Source organism: Sceloporus occidentalis, unplaced genomic scaffold, assembly GCF_023333645.1.
Source record: "Sceloporus occidentalis isolate IW3139 unplaced genomic scaffold, rSceOcc1.0.p SCAF_7, whole genome shotgun sequence".
Taxonomy (NCBI): domain Eukaryota; kingdom Metazoa; phylum Chordata; class Lepidosauria; order Squamata; family Phrynosomatidae; genus Sceloporus; species Sceloporus occidentalis.
The window spans coordinates 16,252,745-16,276,349 of record NW_028316987.1 but is presented as its reverse complement, the minus strand read 5'-3'; the positions used below and the strand labels follow the sequence as shown (position 1 = coordinate 16,276,349).

The following is a 23,605-nucleotide window of genomic DNA, read 5'->3' as shown; positions in this document are numbered from 1 at the left end:
ATAGAAATATTATCTTAAACCTGCCTAATTGTTTTGAATTGTTCTGAAATTCAGTTCTTCATACCCAGACACTCGTGTCTAACCCCCCAATATTTTCTCCTTGTAAAGATGACTTTTAAAAACATACACAATATTTTATTTTTATTTTGTTCAGCCCAGCTGGGAGGTTTCACCTTGTTAACATACATGCATTTCCAAACATATGCCTCATATGTGTCCTAGAAAACAGATAAGCACATTGGACTTCTTAATTCTTTTTTAAAAAGTAGTTATGAAAATCTGAATAATTGTTTTAAAAGATTCAATTTGTTGGCCACCAATTACATCCCCATTAGAACATCTGTGATACATTTAAACACACATATATATATATCTATTGCATATGCTATACAGGCATAAGATTAGGAGATGGTTGGTGAAAAGCGAAGTTTAAAACGCCAGAGCAGAACTGGCTTGTTTTTTTATCATGACCAATACTGGGGCTCTTTTTACCATTTGTGCAGTTTTAAAAAGTGCCCTATGATGAGTATTATACAGATTTGCTCTGAGGTTCTCACGCTTGTAGCCAAATTAGAAGTCAGCAGCAACTTTGTCTCTAGGCATGTGATGCCTATTCAAATATGTGTAGGGTGTGTGTTTGTCTTAGGGCAGTGAGGTGAGCTGAACCCATCCCCACTAAACTTTTTCCAGGCTATCTTGGATACCAGAAATCATGGGCTAGAGAAAGCGTGGGGAGAAACTGTTCAGTTCCCTAACTCAGCTAATTCTCTGACCAATTTAAATGGTAGTTCCAATATGTTGGAAGAGCCAATTCATGTACATTGAAACCAGGGAGCATCTGTTTCGGCTTAATAGCCACTGACAGATAACACTTGGAAGGAATCTAATCCTTTAGAGCTGAGGCTTTGACATACAGCAATTAGTTTTGAAAAGTTACTTTTCCAAGCTCTACCTGGAGTGAATTTCTATGGCTATTACAGAGAAATTGTTGTTGTTGTGTGCCTTCAAATAGTTTCTGATTTATGACTACTGTGCAGTTTTTTTTGGCAAGTTTCTTCAGAGGGGGTGTGCCATTGCCATCCTATGAGGCTGAGAGAGTGTGACATGCTTAAGGTCACCCAGTGGGTTTCAGTGGCTGAGCTGAGATTCAAACCGTGATCACCAAAGTCATAGTCAAATGTTCAAACCATACCACCATGCGGCTCTTAAGAAATTGTTTGGAGTAACAGGCATATAACAAATATGTACAAAGACTTTTCTGACTGAAGTCACAGGCTGTGTTTTGCATGTCATGTTTTCCTCACATTAGAAAGAAAACACAAAAGAGATTCTCTAAACAGCAGGAAAATATATTGATTCTATAATGCAGATGTGTATGGAGGGAGCAATTATAACTATGGCTGCTGCTCAGCAGACCTAACAAACTGAGAAGAAAAGTACTGGCTTCTATTCACAATAGAAGACGTATTTTGAAAAGTACACAAAGGACCAGAATGCTAGTACCATCTACAGCAGCTGCCTCCATGGGATTTTTTTAAAGCAGCCCATTAGAAACGCTGAGTCTTCAGGTGGCACTGTAATAGTGATTTATTTCTGCCGTAGCATGAATGCTATTGCAACAGAGCTATGTTCCGCAGTAATTCCAAGGATAAGCTGGTGGATAAACTGCTTATGTAGATGTTTACTGCCCTTCATAGAAATTGTAAGGAAATAAGCACGCTTTCAAAGGACAGAACAGAAAATGCAAAAGTTCTGAGAAAGCCTCCAAGCAAAATCTAACCACCAGATCTTGCTGAAATGGAAGCAAAATGCCGTGGCTGCTACTATTCCTTTAGGTTACACAAAACTTCTGTTTTCTTACAGCTGCAGATGTACAGACTGCTTGAATGATGCACTGTTAAAAGAAGGGAAGGTCCAGAGTGATCAGTATCAGAAGAACAGCAAAATATTTTGGGCAAGCAAATCCAAGTACAGTATAGTAATCTGCTAGCACCTGAATTTAGGAAGGGAAAAGTACTATATCTCCCAGAATCTCCCAGCCCAGATAGCCGCTAGCCATGGCAAATGGCTAATTGTGAAAGTTGTGGTCCAAAATAGTAATTTTTCTGAGCTCTGCTCTGATGACAATTGCCTTCTTCCACACACAGAAATATCCCAGCACTACAAACAAGAGGAAATATCTTGATTAGCAGTACCCTTAGGACACCATCCTTTCCTATTGAATTACCAGGTTGTCTTGGGCTGGAGGGAACCATATGCATTACCACGTGAACAGAAATTCTGCCCTTAACAATCAGTATTCTGCCATTCTAAAAGAAAGTGTGGACATTTCTGTTTATATAATTTATTACATTTAAGATTTGGCTTAGAGAATCTAGAAATCAGTAATAATGAGATGAGAAACCAATGGGAGCCTGGGAGAAGGCAAACGGAGGATAAACAGTTCAGGGCACTAAAGTCTTTCTCAAATTCCCTGCTGTTGCTTCACACATTTTAGACTTTAAACAGTCACATGTTTTCTCATAAGTGGTGGTAGGGCACCCAAAACAATGCAAGCATGGGAGGAGGCAGGTCCAAGAAAGAAGAAAAGAAGTCTCAATGGACTCTTCTGCATGCTTCTGTAGAGGCCTTGCTGCTGCTGCTGGGACTGAGCACCACTTATTTGCCATTAAAATCAACACGGGATGGGTTGAGATGAAGAGGGGAAAGAGCAGCCTCTGTTGAGCCCAAGAACCAAGGAGAAAGGCTCTGCCGCAACCCAATCCGGTGTTTCATCAAAAGGAGCAGACTGTGAGCTAGGATCTGTCTTTTGGAGCAGAGCTCCATAAAGGGGGGGGAAGAATAAATGGGAGTATCAAGAAAGACCAGGTAAGAGTAAGTGTAAATCTAGCACTGAATGGAGATGTCTTAAGAACAAGAAGCCTTCAGGTGGGTGAGAACAGGATAGTTATAATATTGAAAGCCATGGGTTGAGTGGAAAGACCAGTTAACGTAAGCCTCAAAACTGTAAAAATTAAGAGTTTGATTTTGGTATTTGAGTTCTGGGTGCAGCAATCTCCACTAATGCATTTCTTAATTGGGAAGTTCATTTTTCTATGGTCCTTCTAATTGTGTAGTACCAAACAGTAGGTATTTTGTCACTGGTGTTTTGTTTTGAAAAGGAAATATATGAAATGAATGCTTGGCTATTTAGAGTTAAAATGTACCAAAAGAGTGTGAAGATAAAGGCGAACCTCATCTTAAGAGGGCTGGGCCCTGTTAGTGGCATACACTGACTTAATTTTGGCATATGTCTTTTTATGGTTGTTGCAGAAAGAGGAATTCACTACCTCTCTTTGCATAATTACCCCCATCCTTTGAGACTCAATTTTCTCCTGTACCATCCCAATATCGTTACATAATGGCTTGGGGAAGTTGGGATAGCTGAGAAGCATCTGGTTATGTCCTCACAGTCAGGTAGACAATGATAGCATCGTCCTCCTCCACCTCTAGAGGGTCCAGAAGCATATCCAGCTGCAGGGACACAGCTGGACACTTCTTGGCCTTCCCCAGCTGCAACATGGCAATATTGTTGGGGGACAGGCACTAGCAGCAGGAATGTGTGTTCTGTGGGAAGAGAGGGGAAAGATGGAGCAGAGTTCCACTCGGGCGAAACTTTAAACTCTCTCCCCATGTAAAATCTCAGAATTTTATTATTATTATTATTATTTTAAAAAACAAAACACACAGAGCCAAGAATGGAAAACCTTACCAAGCCAAAGACAGGTTATATCTTCTATTTCACAACAGACTTTCAAGTGCACGCTCTTTGAGAAAAAAGGTAGCCCTTTGGCTATTAAAACATTTACAGCCTGTCAAACATACTCATTCTTACTTTTTAAATATGTTCACATATTCACATTTAGTTTATGGTATAGTCAGTGGACATCTAAACACTGCAGACAGTGGCTTCTGCCAGTTTAAAAACAACCCTGCCTTGAAATCACAAGTGAACAGAAAAGGGACTTCCATATCCCATTCCTAATTAATGGTTTCGTTCAGGGTTTCTTTAAAAATAAAACTTACATCATCTACAACATACTCCATGATGTTTCAAGTGTGTTCCTAGTGTCTGAAATTGTGGAATACCATTTTTGTAAATGGGTGGTGCGAATCCCACCTGAAAGGGGGCATATACTACAGGAGGAAGGAAAAGAACCCACATTCACCAGACTCTCAACAAGGTGGACTCCACAAAGCAAAAAAGTGTACTACGCCACAGAACGCACACATCTCAACAGCCACATTCAGGAGAAGAAAGGCATGTGTGAGAAACCGTTTCAAGGCAGAGTAAGCAGAGTGTCTTGATTGCAAAGTGATGGTTCAAAATAGTGAAATCCATCTCTTTAAAAAAAAATAATCCCACAAACACCCTCTCCCTCCCCTGGTTATATTTAAAACATAGAATCGACGTGTAGCATTCAAAATCTTCAGCAGTTTCAACGCGCATGGCTGTGAAATCCAGAGTTACAGTCTGCAGACGTAGGGGGGAAAGGCTGTAATTCAAATAGGGGCAAGAAGAGTTTGCATTCTTCCAGAAAACTGATCTAGCACAAGTTATTCCTACAGTCTGTCCTAGTGGTTACACAGCAGTCACTTGCATCAATTTATTACATACTGTATTTCCAAGGTTCTGGGACTAGAATTCTCCCAATGTAGATTCACAAGAAAAAAAAAAAAACTCCAGGGAGACAGATTTCTAAACACACTGATTCACAACACAAAATGTTGTTTAAAAAAGTTGTGGCCTTATTATGGCAAACATCATCTTAAGGGGTATGCAACCAGATCAAGGTTAAAAAAAGCTGACTGAACCGTGATTAAAGTAACACTAGTAGAACATCAGTTATGCTACAAAGGCAATTTAGTCCAACTATTTCAAGACAAATGTATTTGCAACTCATCAAAAGATTGATTTAATGCTGCTATATCTTCTTCTAGTCATTATCTCCATTGAAGATCTATGGTGTGTCTTGACAGCTGTATGATTCTTGTATAGCTGCTTTTTCTTCCTTGATTTGCATGAAATTTTAAGCAGGCAAATTGTTATCATGTCCCTCTCCCCATATCTTTGAAAATGACATTGGGGCAGGGGGAAAATGCAATACCAAAATAAGGTAAGGAAAAAGTCCTTGCTTCCAATTTGCTTTAAATGGCTTCTCCACATCACTGTAACAGTTTTCGTCCTCCAAATGGCACACAGTTTTCTGTCCAGTTCTTAGAGAAAGAAGCAACAAGGGGTTTTGCTCTGAATGAAGAAACACAGTCAAGTTGAAGGTACAACCGCAGGTAGCATTAACTTCTGTTATTTATTCACATTAGCATCTGACCATCTGGAGACTGGGATACTCTTCAAATATAAGGTAGTATATTTCATCAGATCTGTGTATTTTAGCAACCAAAATAGGAGAGAAGGAGATTTTTTTAAAATCCCACTTTTTTCACCAAGTCAAGCAGAAGATTCAGAGGCCTATAGCTAGAAGTTAGTTTTCAGCTAGGTCACGCTGTTGCCACAAACTTACAGAACATTACACCCAGGCAGAGTGGGCCACATTCTTGTTGCTTTGGATACAGTCCCCCTGTTCCACTTCTTTCTCTCTCCACTTTCTTTTTTGGCCAACAGTGGGAAGACGACTATGTCAGGATATTGGACATAAATTCATTGAAGCGTTTCGAATACTGTTCTGGATTGACAGTGGAAATCTCTGCTCCAGCCTGGAAGATAAAAGGCAGTGTGATTCCAATCAGCATCAATAAAATTTCACATTTAGGTTGTCCCAACACTATTTCTAAAACTTTTAGTTCTGCCCCTCTCACATCAATCTCATGACACTTTCTGTAATATAAAAAGATCCCTCTTAACAAGCTTCCAAAGCCCAGTGGTGGGCAACCTGTCACCCTCCAGAGGCTGAACTACAACTCCCATCTTCCCTCACCATGGAAGATGCAGGTCAGGGCTGATAGTAACTTCAGTCCAACATGAACCTGTTGTTGTTGTGTGCCTTCAAGTCATTTCTGACTTATGGCGACCCTAAGACAAACCTATCACCAGGTTTTCTTGGCAAGATGTGTTCAGAGGTTTGTCATTGCCTTCCCCTGAGGCTGAGAGTGTGTGACTTGCCCAAGGCCAATACTCCAACACTCAAACCACTATGCCATGCTGGCTTCGACAAGAACTAGCAGACTACAAATTGTCAGCCAATCTTAGCACCATCACAAACACACGCATGCATGCTGACATGTAGCAAATGTGTTTCTAATTGCCATTACTACAGCCATATATATGTGAAAGGTTGTGTCAAACCATATAATTATACAGTACAGACAGAGCCTTGGCTTTGATGGTGGTAGAGTACATCTCAAGGTTTAGTGTGCCAACAGAGACTGACCCACTGCTTTTTCACTCAGATCGTTGTAGACCATTTTCTTATCTATGAAGATGGATTTCTGCCCCTTTGAAAGGAACTAAAAAGTAATTACCAACAGAAAGAGCTACTGATTTTTTTAGCACAGTGACTAGTGGGTGTTGTGGGTCTTTGTAACACTTTACAAACTACTTTTTAAAAGTAACTTTTTCAAAATGTGAATTAAACAGGTCAGAGGGATAAAGATCACAGCAGAGCTTTCTGAGAAGGTTAAACAGAATAACAATGAGATAAATTCTTCTCCCTTTCTAATAGGAGACCTTTATGACATCCAGTGAAACCCTGTGGCAATAATCACAGGATTAAAAAAATGAAATGGTTCCTTCTTACCCCATGTTTCACAGTTTTGGCAGCATGTGCTGCTTTCTTCTTTGTGTCATATGGTGTGAGGATATCTATAATGGCCATGAAATACACTTCCTTCTTGGGAGCACCTAATGAGAGAGAGAGAGAGAGAGAGAGATGTTGACACAGACACAGTATCATCTTTTGGAGCTACTGTTCTCCTTGAATAGCCGATACAGTCAGAGTGCTGCAATTACAAGGCTAGATAAGTGGCCTGAGGATCACGTTTGAAATAGAGCAGAGGCCTCAAAGCAGCACCCAAAATATCCCAGTGAATATTATGAATTTGGTGGAGCATGTCAAGAAATAAGCAGCTGCCCTGAGCATATGCAGAACATTGCTCTCATCAGTTAGGTTATGCATGACTAATTCATTCCTTTTGATGTTATTTTGTAACATAACTTCCACATCCATAATGCACCTTTACCCTTTGACTAGGTATGTATAGAAGGAAAAGGTTAAATACATTAATTAAACAGGAACTGCTGTTTGTATATTCAGAAACAGAAGAATTAGGGACTAAGCAATGTTGTTGAAGGGGAGCTGTTCTCACACCAAGTGCCTGCCAGCTGTGCTGGGTATGACTGGATTTTTAGTCCAACAACTGGAGGGCACCAGGAGGGTGGAGGGAGGACTGCTAGATTGCTTGTGCATTAGCATAATGTCTGCAGGGAACTCTTACAAGATTGCTTTGTATATGAAGGAAACCCTTTGCATTGCAAAAGACTGTGACATATTCTCTAGGGCACTACTTTTTAAGCTATCTGATATGGCAAATTTTCCCCACCAATGTGTCAGGGACTGGCACCACATTTGTGTCCTTGGCTACAACTGGAAACCTGCCATGGACCAGCAGCCAATGACTCATGAACTGTTGACAGATTACTACTTTGAGTAGAAGTGCTTTAAGTCACACTCTTGGTTTGAATTCCAAGTGTGTTCCTTGCTGACAAGCCATGTGACTTGTGTGTGTGGCCAAGAACAAATCCAAACTTCTCCTACAGCTACACACAGTAGGGGAAACTCAGGAATAGTGGACAGGCTTTCAGCTGTTGAAAGACTGGCCAAGGATCTTTTGCTGCCAAGTGATTGTTGGTTAGGGAGCCAAGGACCTGTGATACCCAAGAAACAGGAAGTGTTGGAACGGGCTAAATGCCATATATTGATATCAGTCCCAACAGCTATGTTTTTATGCTACTAAACACCTGCAGTTAGAGGAATTTTTTTCAACACAAGCCTCTGGGCTTTCATTTACGTGTTTTTACCCTTTCTGTCCCACTTCCTCCTCCTTCCCCTTCCCTCCTTCCACACTCACTTTCATGGCTTTTCATAGCGTAGACATCCACAGACGGATCAAACTCTCCAGGCCCAAAAAATCGAGGGAAATTGAGAAGGTTGCCAGGGCTGTCAGGTGGGGTTCCATAGGAACCGACAGGGTTCCCACCAATGCCATCATTCTCACACTCTTCATCTTCTGCTCGGTCCTCAATTTCTGTTTCTTCCTGCTCTGCACGGTCCACATCATGGATCCCTACCAGTAAACTGTAATCCATGATCTTCAACTGGGCGAGAAACTGGAAGCCAATAAAAAGACATTTTCTTTCTTTCTATTTCTCTTCTTGTTATGACCTCACCACTCGCATTCCCATTGGAACACAATTGGATCCCTCAAACTTGATGCATCTGCTTCAAGATTTTATTTGCCTTTCATTCAGGCTACCATAATCTTATTTACGCAAAGGCCACAGAGCAAAGAAGGTACTGGATGGGCATAGAGACAACTGATACTGAGCTGAGGAGGGGATAGATACTGTTGCAGAGAGAGAGTCTACAAACTGGAGAGCTTTGATGTTTAGGAGACGGTGGACCAGGGAGCCTTGGAGGCTGAATAAATTATCCAAAGTGCCTTTTGGGGAAGGAAAAAAACCTTTGCAGTTTTTTTTTTCTAGATATGTGGTTCTAGCATCACAACCTTTCTCAACTTACCCACATTCCCACCACCAGCTAAGCACAACTCTACCTCAACGTCACGTTTCAACTTTTCCAGAAAGTTCTTTTTGGATTCCTCTCCAACATGGAGCTTTTGGCCTTCATTCAGAAAGTCATTGTCCTTAAATGTTGGAAGATCCTTTGCCTAGAGAGAAGAAGGAATGAACTGAAGTAAGACCAGAAAGTATCTTAATTTCACAGGCATGCTGATAGAATCCAAAGTGGTCAAACTTGTCCAGGAATCAGCTCTTGGTCATAAGAGGAGGTTCACAGAGAACACTGGCTTAATATGGTGTTTGTTGAGGTTGCAGGAAAGGCCAACATAATGTTATGCTTTTTTTAAAAAAAGAAGAAAATTAAGCTGGAATTATCTAGCTACAACTGCTGAGGCTATGGCTCAAACATCTAGGTTTATCATCTTCTGACCTTTGTGGTGACCTAACTGGGTTGGGTTGGGATGGGAAATCTATGGCCTACAGGCTTCATGCAGTCCTTCTGCTTCTGTTTGCAGCTTCTTCCACCCCCTACCCTGTTTCTGCAACCAAGCCGGCAAAGTTTCAACAGTATTGTTGTAATTCCCATGAAAACAAGATGCAGATGGAGCATGTACTTGTTTTCACACTTTTGCAAATTCTCTTTAAAGCAAGATGCACAGGAAGTGTGCATCTTGTTTCCAAGATGAACGACATTCCTGGAAGTGTCCTAGATCAGTGCAAAATCATATTCTATCTTTGCATAAGTCATCAAACAGATTACAACTGTAGCCAAGTTGGACCCATCCCATGTTCTTTGTTATACAACAACCTTATACACTACAGCAAAAAACAATTCTCTTTCCCCACTGTTACTACTGCTATTTGACTTACTCATTACCTGGCTCATATAGTGGAAATTTCTACTGGTTACCACAGAATTGTGCTTTTTGAAAATGAACATCAAGGCCCATAAAAACAAATGATCTATCTAGGTGTTCCCTAGATGCAGGGGAATCTACACTAGAAGTCAATGTTTTCCTCAAGGCCATGAGGGCACTGATATCAAGGGATCTGGTGTACAGTTTGGATGGTTTATAGTTCTAACAAGGTTTTAAAAATCATTAATCTGAATATCTAATCAACCGGCAGTCCTTAAAATAGAAGAACACCATCTGGCTTTTCCGGATTAGAATTTAAAAAAAAGGTCACTGTGTGGGGCATGGAAAATTAGAACACATTCTTAAACAACCAAATGGGAGGAACGCTTTTTTAAAAAATGAAGAAAACAAATGAAATTCAAGCAATTTAAGAATCACCCATCCTCACTAAAGGAAAACACCAGTATCTCTCTCTCTTTTCATATTTTATGAGCACAGTTTGAGAGTGGAAGGGGAAGGCTGGGAATTGTGTTTATGATTGCAATGATGAATAATCCTGAATGAGACGCAGAGTTTGAAAGGCCTAAACAGGACAGAGGTTGGCAACTGTATCTGACCATTTGATACTTCCAGCTCGTCCACTGCAGAGCATGGAAAATTTACTCCTTTGGACTAAAAATCCCAGAATCCTTCAGCCAGCATTAGTTAGAAATAGCTATTCTGCTCCTCCAAACCATTTCAAAAACTACATGGCAGGGATGAAGAACATGTGGGCTCCAAATAGTGCTAGACTGCAAATCTCATAAACCCTCCCTGTGGGCTAGGTTAACTAGGCTGATTTCAGATCTTTCAGCCCACCAATATTTGGAAGGACACACAGTTCTCATATGTGCTAATCGGGACTCCATCTTTTTTTTTATAACTCTACTAGAGGTAAACCCACTTCATTCTAAAGTTTACTATGAATTCCAAGTGTTTTCTCTCCCTCTCTGAAAAGGTCTTCTCAATGGTTGCCCTTACCTTTTCCTTGTCACTGGCTTCCCTTGCTACTGTTGAACCCTGGAGGAGAAAGCAAAGGGGGTGGAGTGAGGAAAAAGAGATCTAACTTAGAACCAAGCAGTTCAGTACATAAAAACCCAACATTGACCTTGATTAATTAAGGGCCTTTCTACGCATACCATCTATTTTATTTTATTTTAAAACAAACCTCTACTAGTTCCTGGAAAAGTCAGGAGGTGCGCCAGGGAACCACAAAATAGATAGGAGGAGGAGGAGGCCTGTGGACAGCTTGCTGGCCATTCCTGCTGTAATGCTGCTTGTGACATCCTGGTTCTGATCATGCAGAAATGCCCCCAAAGAATCCACTTGTGTACAGTAAACCTGAACAATGTGTTCAGGTTTCCTTCATTTCCCTCAGCACCACAAGACTACAGTACCTGCCTAATGTCTCTTGAGGAGAACAAAACCCAGTTACCATCATGTCCCCCACTAGAAAAGAGCAGGGTTTCTGTGGCACAGGATGTGGTCCCGTGGAGATGCTCCATATTAATGGCCCTTACCTTTAGATCGTATTTCCGATGTACTGTCAACTGGTGACTAAAGACATTCCTGGTGACCACCATATAGGTTTCCACACCATCCACAGTAAGCCTGTACATGCCAAGGAACTGAGGAAGAAGTGTGTTCCCATGGCATTCCACAATGAACTGAAAGGGGATAAGAGGAAAAGAGGGAGAGAAGGTGGAAGTCAATTAGCATGAGGCTAAAACTCACCAGCAGAGCTTAAGTGGAAAAAGTGGCTACAAGGACTATGACGAATTCAACACATACATTTGAGACACTTAAAAAAAAAATCAGAATGCAAAAACAGTCTGGAACCCCAAATAATTTATAGTAAGTGAAGGTAACAGGACATATCACACCCTAAATTGAAGGATGATATGTAATGTTTGGAAGGCCGGTCATACAGTCACCCTTCCTAACTCGCAGATGATGCACGATCTTGGAAATCCACAGGGGGCGACCTCTGCTATTTTTAATGGGGTGCGCCCCCGCGCACACAAGCGTGTGCACAGGCATGTCCTCCATTCAAGTCTATGGAGCTTGAATATGCACTAGTCAGTTTTCGCAGAGGGGTGTCAGGAATGGATCCCCCATGAAAACAGAGGGCCAACTGTACTTGTAGCTCAAGCTGTAGACATTAAAGTTGGAATCGTGTAGGCACACTATACTAGTGTTGCACTTCATCAGGGATTGAGCAATGGGAAAGAGAGGAGGCAGACATATTCAGCTGTCTCTGAGCAACTTATTTCTCCAATGCCTTGTTTGCTTGAATACCACTTCTCAGCCTGCCAGGACTCCCCAGAAAAAACAGAAGTAAAAAAACATTTCAAAACCAGATTTAAGCACACACACACAAATGCAAACACACACACACACACACTCAGAGAAAACAATCCAAAAAGTAATTCAGATTTTAGGGACCAAAGGTCACACAATACAGTGGAATCTTGGTTGCCTGCCAGAAGCTCAAAAGGGATGGAGCCAGCCTGATTCTACTTGGAAAAAGTCCCCTTCCTCCCTTCCTGACCACAGTAACCATAACCTTTTTCTTACTGCCACCACTGCCTATGCCTGGAGGAAAAAGCTAGACTGTGCAACACATGAAGCTGCCTTACATTCACTCCAACTGTGATCCTGAGAGTCCTCCAACTCCATTGTGGGATATTAGCATTGAGCCTAGTTTGATCCCACTGAATGAAGGAGATAAAGCAAAGGAGGAGCAGAAGCGCAGATCCCACCTTTCAAAGGAGGCTTTCTATGCTCTTTCCAGTTCAGCACCCCTAGGTAAGGGACAGGAAATATTGATTCAGTCCAGCCTGTGAATGCTATGGAAGTGCCTAAAGTTTCTCTCCACAGAACTTGCAGGCTGTGACATCATCCAATGGCTTGGCTAGGGATTACTCTGAGAGCTTCTGGAAGAGATGTGAGATAGTGAGCAGTGAAAGTGGCTAGGCACAGGGATTCACAAAAACATTAACGCCTAGGTCAGGCATGGGAGTCATGCCCTCCAGATGATGCTAAACTGAAATGTCCAGCAGCCATAGCCAGCACAACATCAGGAGATGTAGTTCAATAACATCTGGCAGGCCACAATTTCTCTCACCCAGCCACCTCAATCCAATATACAATTTGAACTGAAGGCAGTCACTGGCCACAATTCCTTATGGGCAGAGAGTGGCATTATTCTATCCTTGGCATCTCTATGTGAAGGCCTCATATTGGATCCAGAAGTACGAACTAGTTCATTTTAGTGGCCAAAATGCCAGTAAGACTGCACTAGTACTGTAACCCCTTGTGGATAAGGAGACCTGCTGGATGTCTAAAGCTAAAGCAGTTGAATCTGAAATGCCTCTTCCCAGTTACACACTACTGGAAGTGCAGCACTGTAGAAATTGTAGAAGCCCCCCCCCCCCCCGCACCCACACAATAGGGCTGTCTTTCTACAGCATGCTAGGTATTCTGGGACAAAGGATGGTGTCTAATATCCCCCATTTTCCTCTCTACCACCCCTACTTGGTGGTACTTCTTTAGGATGTTGTGCATCTCTGCAACATCTTCACTCGACACCGCCTTGATGACAAATCGCCGGTCATAGGTGGTAAGAAAACGAACCCCACACCGGCCATGGCTGTCACTGTAGACAGGGGCACTCCGTGTCACGGAATTCTACAAAGAGGCAAAAGAAGAACAAGAAGGAGATGCAGCAACCCAGCATCGTAAGGGAGCCAACCTTAGTTCATGAGAAAATAAGAAATATATTCAATGCTGCATCAAAAAAACTTCATGTGCTAACCAGGTTCTGTGTATTTCTTGATGACTACCACCACTTGGTTTTTGTGTGTGTGTATTGGCCTCCCTCTTTCTCTTTCTCTTTCCCTCTCTCTGTGACACAAACACACCTCCCTACCTACCTTCCTCTTTTATAAGTATTCAACAAATATTCAAAACTGTTTGAAACAGCTACAAGGACTAATGTTCCCATTTAATATATATTGTTCACGTACTGTTTGCAGAATACATCAGGAATATGCCAGTCTACCAGGATTGATCTGTGATTATTTCTAGACAGACTCTTATCTACGCACACACTAATTTCTAGACTAGTCCTGGGAGGTGTAGCCATCCTGAACACAGTCGGGTCTCACATGTTTATGCTGTATTTACCTTCTTTGTCTTTCTAAACCCCCACCCCAACCCCAGCCAGTTGTTGTCTTCTTCTTCACTGCATCTTAGGACCTCTCTCCACAGTTTCTACTTCAATCTACCTGTTTTCTCTGTCACAAGACCAAATTGATTACCTTCCACTTCTTACCTGGACCACAAACACTAGGTGACTACCCCTCAACCATTCTTGCATCCTCAAGATGTACTGGTTAGAATGTCAGATTAGGACTGGGGAGGACCTAAATTCAAACTCCACTGAATCATGAATTCACAACGTGATCAAGGGCAGTCACCACCTCTAACCTAACCTACCTCACAGGGTTATTGTGAGAAGGGGGGCCATATAACTACACCTTCATCTCCTCAGAGGAAAGCTGAGGTGTACATGTAATAAATAATGTGCACAATTCTGTCTTGCTTCTGGCGACTGAACCTACTCTTGTAAAGAACTTCCATCTTGATCTCACACTGTTAAGCACAGGTCCCTTTCAATTCTCTCTTAAGAGGTTCAGGACTGTGCAGTCTTTTGAAATACCATAACCTTGTTTTGTACCTGATAATCTTGATCATCTATCCCAAACCTCTCCCGGAGATTTCGGAACACCAGTGGACAGTATTCCTTAAATTTGAAACGGCTCGGCAAGTTCTCTCTGGAAGGAGATGGAAAGAAGTCTTTCAGTATTATGATACAATAATCAAATGTAGGGGTGGGAAATTTCTATTTTTCCACAGAAAATTCTCAATACTGTGTGTGTGTGTTTGTGTTTTTGTACTGAACACATACATATATGTTTACCACAGTCATCTCAGATGAAGTCAATCATGTTAGACAGGCTAAATATAGTATATAAACGTCTAATTATTTTGAGGAAACTAGCATGGACAAATCTGTGCTCAGAGGAATAGACTAATGAATGAACACACTGCTAAGCTGGTTTCTATTTTGCAATATCTCTTTTTTCTTAATCACACACAAGAAATAATAGTCAAGACTAAATATGAAAACTCATTTGTTGAAGCAGCTTTGGTTGCTACTGGTCTATTTCCAGACACAATTCAAAGTGCAGATTAGGGTTTCTGAAGCAACATAAAGCTTTGGGTCAGACTATCTGAAAGCCTGCATAAGAGGCAGCCCAGATCTTAGGAGCTTTGAGGGGAAGGAGTCCCATCATGCACACAGAAAATAACATGGAATAAATAGGAATACGTTGATACGTTACAAAAAAGAAGCAAATATTGCATCTAAAATAATGACATGCACATGTGAAATGAAACAACCTGGTCAAATAAGCCTTGCATAAATAAAGAAAAACATTTTGGATCTTGGAGAGACCACTTGAAAGCTTTTTCAAAAATGCATCCAGCATTTTTCCCCTCCTTTCATTAGCCTCCATTTTGTCTTACGATTTCCATTTTGGTGATCAAACCTATGTATCCCTGGTTCTTTAACATAATAGGAAAAACTGGTGAAGATAACTGATGAAGTAGCCTTTATCTGCTTTTCCCCTTTCTCTAAGTTTTGGTGTTCAGCATGTTCTATAAGGGATTTTGGAGATAGTTGCTGTTTACCTTGCCTGTTGTACGCAGGCACACAGAAATATAGTAGGATGATTTAGAACAGAATCCCATTATTACCTCCAATTCAAGCTTTGGCTGCATTGTTAACTCCAGACACACAGCTGCAACCTGATACTAAGTGTCTGAGTTTCTCCAGCCTCCCTTCACTATTCTCCCAATGATAATGCTGCTAAAACATCCAACTAGACAGGGGACAAGGAAGAAAATATGGTGTGTGTGTGTGTGTTTAGGAAGACATCCTTTGTAAAAAAAAAGGAGGGACATTGTCAGAGGCTTTGTTAACTGAAATATGCCTGTACTGTACTTGCAGCTTCTCTCCAAGACAAGGAAGACTTCACATCCCAATGATAAACCATGGATCTGTTAGTATACTCTTATATCACCTCTTCAGATGGCATACAGATCAGTAAAAAAAAAGCTTGGGAATGTAAAAATGCTGAAACTAAGCATTAAACTGCAACTTGATTTTAAAAAACCCACCAATTTCATTAATAAAATATTGATGTGCCATTGGCAGAAAACAACTGGATCCTATTTTAATATGCTTCAAGTCTATTTAAATTACTTTTTTATTACATTATTCCATACTGTTCAAATTGATTCAGCTGGTTTTACTGTACACTCTCCTCAGGTTGTATGATAAATATTCATATAAATAATATTTATTTATTAATATAACAAATAACAGTTATTATTCAAACAAACAAACAAATAATATTCAACTAAACAACTTATGCAATCAGTATTCTAGAACAGGGATGGGAACTGTGTGGCACTCTAGTTGTTGGACTGCAAATCCCAGTATCCTTTGCCAGCATAGCTAACCATACATACCACCTGAACACACACCATATAAATGCTTTTTTTAAAAGTCTAATATATAGCCAAACTTGTGGATGTTCTATACATATCAGGTAAAATCCCCGGAAAGGTAATCATTCTGTGGGGGCTGTGGTCACTTCCCACCTGCCCACATATGTGAAATCAAAAACTATGCCAGCAATTTGGATTAAGGCACTTTATGTTTCCCTTGCGTTAACTTTCACTGTATTTCTGATTGAAGTTGATGATAATTGTCTCAGAATACAGAATTTTTTTTTTAATCATGCCATTCTCCTGTGGCAAAACTGATAGGAGATAATCTCTTATACAGGACTAAGCAATGTTTGGATATTCAGCCTCTGTTTCGATACCTCTACCACCTGAGGCAACTTCTTCCAATGCTGAAATGTTCCCACTATTAAGACATTTCTCCCCATGTTCAGCTAAGATTTGCTTCCTTACAATTTTTATTCATTGGCTCTAGCACTCCAGACCATAATTTGCTCTATCAGCCTTTGACAGCCTTTCAAATATTTGAAGCCTACTACCAAGTTTCCCATAACCGTTTTCAGATTAAACACAGCCAATCTAACTGTAATTTCACAGGGCTTGTTTTGTTTGCATTTATTTCCAACAGTTTAGTACAGCTGGATTTTATCTTGTTAGTTTCAGGCCAGTGTTCCAGGATTCTAAATGTTTTTGAATCTTCAGCCTGTCTTCTGTGTTGTTGGCAGTCCATCCTTGCATCACGTCATCTGCAAAACTGATAAGGAACTCCTCCACATCTACAGGCCTAGCATGGAGTCCTGTAGCACTCCACTTGAGAACTTCTTCCAGAATGATGATGACCTATTAATTAGCACTGACTGAGTATGGTTGCTCAACCAGCAATGGACCTAACAGGAGCATCATTTAGCCTACAGTTTACATCTCATCAACCAGGATATTGTGGGAAGTGTTGTCAAAGGCTTTGCTGAAATGTATAAAACACGTTGACAGCATTCCTATGATTTACTGAACTATGGGGAAAAGAGATAACAACAGTCTGGCATGATTAATTGTGAAAACTGCACATGACTCCTAGTAATCAATGAAATGCTTTTTAGATGCTTATAGAATTGCAATTTAATAATCAATCCTAGAATGTTTTCTATTATAGACACTAGGCTGACTGGTTTCCCAGTACCTGGATCCACCACCACCCCCCCCCCCCCCCCCCAAATTCTTGAAGACTGGTATCTTTCCAAGTCTCCAGCATCTTACCGGTTCTCCAAGAATTCCCAAAGACTACAGACAAAGGCTTTGAAATAATATCCCTCAGCACCACAAAGAATAATTCATCTTACCTAGAGACTTGAACTTTCAAAAAGTAGCTAAATGCCCTCTAATCAGTCCCTCATATCATCTGTTTTACTTGTACCAGGTTTAATACATCTTTAATTGTAGAAGACTACTGGCGCAAAACAGGAGTTCAGGAGTTCTACCTTCTTTTTGTCACTTGTGAACAATTCACTATCTTCTCTAAGCAGCTGCCCTACCTCTCTCTTGACCATCTTTCATTTTTTTAATTCTGGGCTTTCACTTTCCTGACACCGTCCTTAGAAACTGAGGTTTACTGGTTATAGTTTGAATTACTTTCTCAGGTTATGCCCTTCTACTGTACTGTATACACTTTCCTTTTGAATCTCAGCTCATCGGAGAGCTCCTTGGCTTCAGCCATATGAGTTTCATTTAAAACTCATATGGCTGGTGGCGCAGTGGTTAAATGCCTGTACTGCAGCCATTCACTCGAAACCACAAGGTTGCGAGTTCAAGACCAGCAAAAGGGCCCAAGCTCGACTCAGGCTTGCATCCTTCCGAGGTCACTAAAATGAGTACCCAGACTGTTGGGGGCAAATTAGCTTACTTGCTAATTAGCTTACTTGCTGTTCACCGCTATGATCTTTGGAATAGCGGTATATAAATAAAACAAATTATTATTATTACTATTAAATAGCCATATTTTTTCATCTCTTAGGAAGAATTTGCAATTGTGCCTTTAGTATACAGTTTTTAGGATGTCCCATCCTTACTGAGCTCATTCTTCCCTTCAAAATATCCTCCATGTGCCCCTACATGATTTTTCTCTAGCTTTTCAAAACTAGCTTTCCTCAAGTCCAAGGTAGCTTTCCTCAAGTCCAAGGTATGCACCTAACTAACCTCAATGCCAATGTGTTATGTAGTATATAGACGCTGGAGGCCTTCCTAATGTCCCTAAAAATGTTGTCCTCCACCCTCAGTCATCCCTCTTTCTTTATATTTTTCCCCAGCTCTGAACTTTTTTTCCCTCTCCTCATCTCATTATCAGATTTAAAAAGTTCAGGTCTGTAAAGTACAGTCTACAAGAAGTCTTTTACACTGCTGGCTATGGTCCTAGAAATAAAATATTTCCCGATGACACCATCTATGGGGCCAGTTTGTACACTCTTTGGAGAGCATTCAACCTTGCCTCTGGATATGTCACTTGTTCTCACATAGATTTGCAGGTGAGAATAGCAATCAGATCATTTGATTTTTGGCAGCATCTAATAACACATCATGAACATATGTCCAAGAAGGTAACAAACCACCCATTATAACAATATTTGGACTACATAGGGTTGGCTTTATATTACTCAGTAGGGAGTTTGACCACTAGCAAACAGCTCCTCTTCCTTGGATAGGGTGGTTAAATTCCACCCACCCACCTCAGTGTGGGAATCTCCTGAACAGTTGAAAAGTAAAATGGAAATTCTCCTTTCTTTTCTGCTCTCACAAAACACATGGCTAATATGAAGATATAAAAGATACACACATGATGGTGACAGACAGCTATAATTAGTAATACTTCCGGCAATATTAAAATATATTATCCACTTCACCAACATAGGTCCACGCACCTATGTTGGCAGGCTATACAGATGGGCTGCCTGAACCCCAGATCTCACATTCAGTCAGAAATAATGACTGTACTGTCTAGTAGAAATGTATTCAGGTTCTTTTTCTTTTTCAGGAAAGAAAGTAGATGCCAACTGAAATATATATACTTTCTTGAAAGGTGACAAGATAGCATCAATAAGATTCTGAATCAGCATGGCCAAGATACGCATCATTTTCAAAAGCACTAGACACCAATAACTGCAAGTTTAGAGACAGAAGCTGAGTGCAGCTACTGGATGAAATGAATGGTGTAGCCACAATCGGAAAATCAATTTTTAAAAAATCAATAAAAACAATTGTACTCAAACACAGCATGGACTACAGAAAGGAATTATGTGGTTTTGTAATAGACCTTCAGAGGTAGGGAAGGAAAGATTGCTAGCCAGCTACTCTTGAACCAGAGAGATAAGCACTCCTGTTTGCAGTGTATACAAATCTCTCCCCAACTCTGCCAATCTCTCCCTCACTCTCTCTCTTAATTCAGATTGATTTAAGTCAGTGAATGTCAAGAGAAAATGAAACATATCTCTGAAGTGTTCCCAAATTTGGAAAAGCAAATCCTTCATATTTCAGCTGCACAGCCTGCAGTGGCAGAGTGGGGAACAAAGAGAATTTATTTATTTTCACTTAATATTATATAGCTAGTATTTTGTCTGAGGAGACTGTGTTGAAAATGTGTTTATAAGGAGTACATTTGTCTCCCACAAAATTGAAATGTCCTGAGCTTTGCAACTTGGATAATAACTACCTGTAAACTTGCACACTGCAGGCTGTGCAGCTGCAGTATGGCAGAATTCTCTTTCCTTATGTATCTGGAAGGTGGTGGCAAGCAAAACTGAGAAAATGTTAATTTAAATTGAAACAGGGGCTCCAAAGAAGATGGAGCAGGTGAAGTACGGAAAAGGAGGAAGAAAAAAATCACAAAGGTTACTTGCCTGCCCAAATCAGAAAGAAAAAATTTGCTAGCTAGTCCACAAGTCTACCAATGGCATTGAAAAGAAAAGAAAAAAGAAGCAATAGTCTTCCAGTTAATACAAGCTAGCCCATCTGCTTACCTGGAAGAAAATTTAACTTGTGATAGGTGATTTTTAAAGTGCCTATCTTAGCCTACCCCAACCTGGCACTCTTCAGACATGGGAGACTACAACTTCTAACATCCCCTGCCAGCATGGCCAAGCTGGTTGTGAGTGATGGCAAGTAGCCTGACAGATCTAGAGGTGGGGGGAGGCTGTCATATTTCAAACGGTAGTAATAATGGATGGGCATATGAAGTTGACCTCTACATGTCCAGTTTCTCCAGGTTCAGCCCTTCTGGTGTTAGCATGATTGAGAACTTGTCAAGGCCCACAGTTCTCAACACAATTTCTCCACTTTTAGTCATCTTACCCAACTTAGAATCCCATTCTTCTTGCTCTTCCACCAGCATAAAAGGCTTGGCCCTGCTGTCATTTAAAGATTATTTATTTTATTAGTTAGGATTTCCATGCTGCTACTTTGCCACTGAAAGCAATAGCAGAAACAACCAATGAGAATAATGACAAATATCAGAATAAGTGGATGAAATAGATCACAAAATCTTAATGCTCTGAAATTTAAAACACATGCAAATCCCTACAATGCACTGTGAAAACATCAGTACAGAAGTAAATGTCCAGAAAAGGATCCACAAGATTTAAAACCATTTCCAAAACAGTTATGGTACATTTTAACCACCGATCACCATGCTAAGCGGAATGTGTTCAGACACATTTCCATGATAACAGAATTCTAGCGAAATGGTTGACACCACCAAAAAAGGACCTGCAATGTTATTTCCTCTTAGATTTAAAATGTATAAAACCTTGGATATAGAACAACATCTCCTTAGCAGGGAGACACCTATGAACATAGGTGCTACTTATGGTGATCTCATCAATACTTCTTATTGGGTCTGCAGGAATATAAGCAACCAATGCAGTTGGACCAAAACTGGAGCAATATTATTTCTATCAGAAAATGAATTACACCACTCAAATCATATTCACGAAGTGGCTCAGGACATAATCACACACACCATAAATGTTTGACAATAGTGCCTATTGCATGACGCCATCTCCCTCTCATTGCTGCCTAGGCCTTGAAGCATAGTTAGCTTACACTTCGCCACTGATGGAAAATCCAGTCAATAAGATCTCAATAGTGCTGGTATAATGCTAGTCCTCAGGTGCAGTAAGTTACTCCAGCAGCAGTTCTGGGATTGCATAGTAATATGGTGTCGTCATCTCTTCTTCTCCCTCTCCACTTGACTATTCCAGAATAGTCTTTCTTTGGTGGTTTTTTATTTTATTTTTTTCAGTCCTGTTGTTGGTGGTGTAAAATCACATTCACATATCTCCAGAATTGCATTTAAACAAACAAACAAAAACCATACACACAACAAAGGCAAGGCACACTGGTAGGGCATAGGGCAGGGAAATGGGGTTAAAGATGAGGGTGGAAGTAAGCGCAGCAACAGCCCAGTCATGCTAATGGAGGGACTTGAGGGAGGAAGTGCTCTCAAACCGGTCTGTATGCATTTCCCTAAATTAGCATGTTTGCGGCAAGAATGGAAGTGGTGTGACAAACTCCTCAGAGCACATGGAAAGGTACGTGGAAAACTACATGTTAAATTAGCTCCTCTGTAGCCCATACTTCTTGCTTTGTTTCACTCCCATGAAAAAAAAAATTAACCATATCACAGGCAAACAAAAACCAGCTATCTGCAGGCTGACACTGCTTTAAATCTGATATTAAATTAATTACTCACTTGTTGAAAAGATGATTGTCCACTTTAATCTTGCTGTAGGCCTTAAAGTCATCTGGCATCAACATAACAGGGACAGGGACATTACTCAACTCATTAATCTGAAAAAGAAATGTAAAATCTGAGCAAAGGAGAAAAGGAAACCATCTGTACTGCTGGCATTTGTGACCGCAGAGCCAATAAACCTTATTAAACTTTAATTGGCAATTTCAACACTAAGTGGATGACTTGCAGTTGTACAGTCCAGAAAAGAAATTTATATTCAACCACTTAGCTAGGGCATTCCCATCCAGTAATCCATTTGGTATTCAGAGAGAGAGAGAGAGAGAGAGAGAGAGAGAGAGAGAGAGAGAGATCCTGAGGTTAGAGTTGGCAAAGTATCTGGGGAGGGTGGGAGCAAATCCCATTTCTTCTCTCATGAAATCACTAGGATTTCAGGGGCATGAACAGGCCATGCTTTGGGGAAAAAAATTAACAGGCAATCAAGTTTGGTGTCAATAAAAGATAAATTCTACAGGTTGTACAAACTTGCATTCTTACAAAGAGTTATTTTTTCCTCTCTACATAATGTAACAGGCATAGGGAAAAACAATGCCACCAAAGTCCTGCTTGGCTACAAGAAAGCTTATTGGGTTTTATAAAGTATTAACCACACATTTTCAAGCCTACTTCGGTAACCATTAGGGAGAAAATCCTGTCCTTATTTTTCAAGGAAAATCACTTTTTCCTGTGTTCACCAAGAATTGTGTATGATCTCACATAACTGATGTTTGTGAGGGCAAAGAATTACTAGCAAACACAGGTCTTGCCAAAACCTTTGTCAATTTCCACAGGAGGGGGAAAAGATTGTAAGTAAAAATTACAAGTACAAAGATTGTAATAAAAAATTGGGGGTGGGTGCGGGACATCCAGACATTCTTTGGAGAGAGAGATTGCTTTAGAAAATCTTTATCTACTTACAGTGACTTGCAAATGTTGATATTTAGGATGTGGAGCAAAGGGCAGTTTTGTTCTGGATTAAAACTAGAAACACGTTTTACAGTATAGGAACACAATGGCCAATCTTGCATGGCACACCAATAAGTAATAGTTCTACATGCAGAACTATGCTACAGCTATGTACACTCAACACTTCCCACAGTCAAAATTAAGCTGTTGCAGTCTTTTCCCACAGCCATTCTGTCATTGGTGGTGAGTAAGGCATCTGGCTAAGTCCCATAGTCAGACACTGAATCATTACTTCATTTACTGAGATCTGCTGACAGATTCCAGAGGTCTTGATGGATTATGTAATCATTCGGTGTCTGGCTATGGAGACGTGTTGCTGTTGTTGTTGTTGAATGCCTTCAAGTCATTTCTGACTTGTGGTAACCCAAAGGTAAACCTATCATGGGGTTTTCTTGGCAGAATTTGCTCAAAGCAGGGTTGTCCTTGCCTTTTTCTGAGGCTGAGAGAATGTGACTTGCTCAAAGTCACCTAGTGGGTTTCTGTGGCTGAGCAGGGAGTCACACCCTAGTCTCCCATGTTCCTTGTCCAAAGCTCAAACATCATGCTGCTAGTCTACAGGAACATAGCTATATGCTTCTC

The 23,605-nt window shown here is 40.6% G+C and overlaps 1 protein-coding gene across 3 annotated transcripts in view; it reads right to left on the bottom strand.

The window, feature by feature from the left end:
* Positions 1-3,674: 3,674 nt before the first annotated feature.
* Positions 3,675-23,605, bottom strand: part of LOC149309278 (phosphatidylinositol 5-phosphate 4-kinase type-2 beta) — a 31,435-nt gene continuing 11,504 nt past the window's right edge. Inside the window, exons 2-11 of one of the 3 annotated variants that reach the window (XR_016281893.1) lie at positions 22,022-22,119; positions 14,432-14,528; positions 13,228-13,380; positions 11,211-11,357; positions 10,672-10,710; positions 8,830-8,943; positions 8,125-8,383; positions 6,795-6,898; positions 5,562-5,754; positions 3,675-5,287 (exon numbers count right to left, since the gene is read on the bottom strand). Coding sequence is in view for 2 of the 3 variants with exons in the window: in XM_089532098.1 (XP_089388224.1) it covers positions 5,674-5,754; positions 6,795-6,898; positions 8,125-8,383; positions 8,830-8,943; positions 10,672-10,710; positions 11,211-11,357; positions 13,228-13,380; positions 14,432-14,528; positions 22,022-22,119 (1,092 nt within the window). In the remaining variant the exon portion in view is untranslated. Of the gene's footprint in view, positions 5,755-6,794; positions 6,899-8,124; positions 8,384-8,829; positions 8,944-10,671; positions 10,711-11,210; positions 11,358-13,227; positions 13,381-14,431; positions 14,529-22,021; positions 22,120-23,605 lie in introns of all 3 variants that reach the window. The other 2 variants (XM_089532098.1, XM_089532099.1) reach the window with 2 other exon arrangements.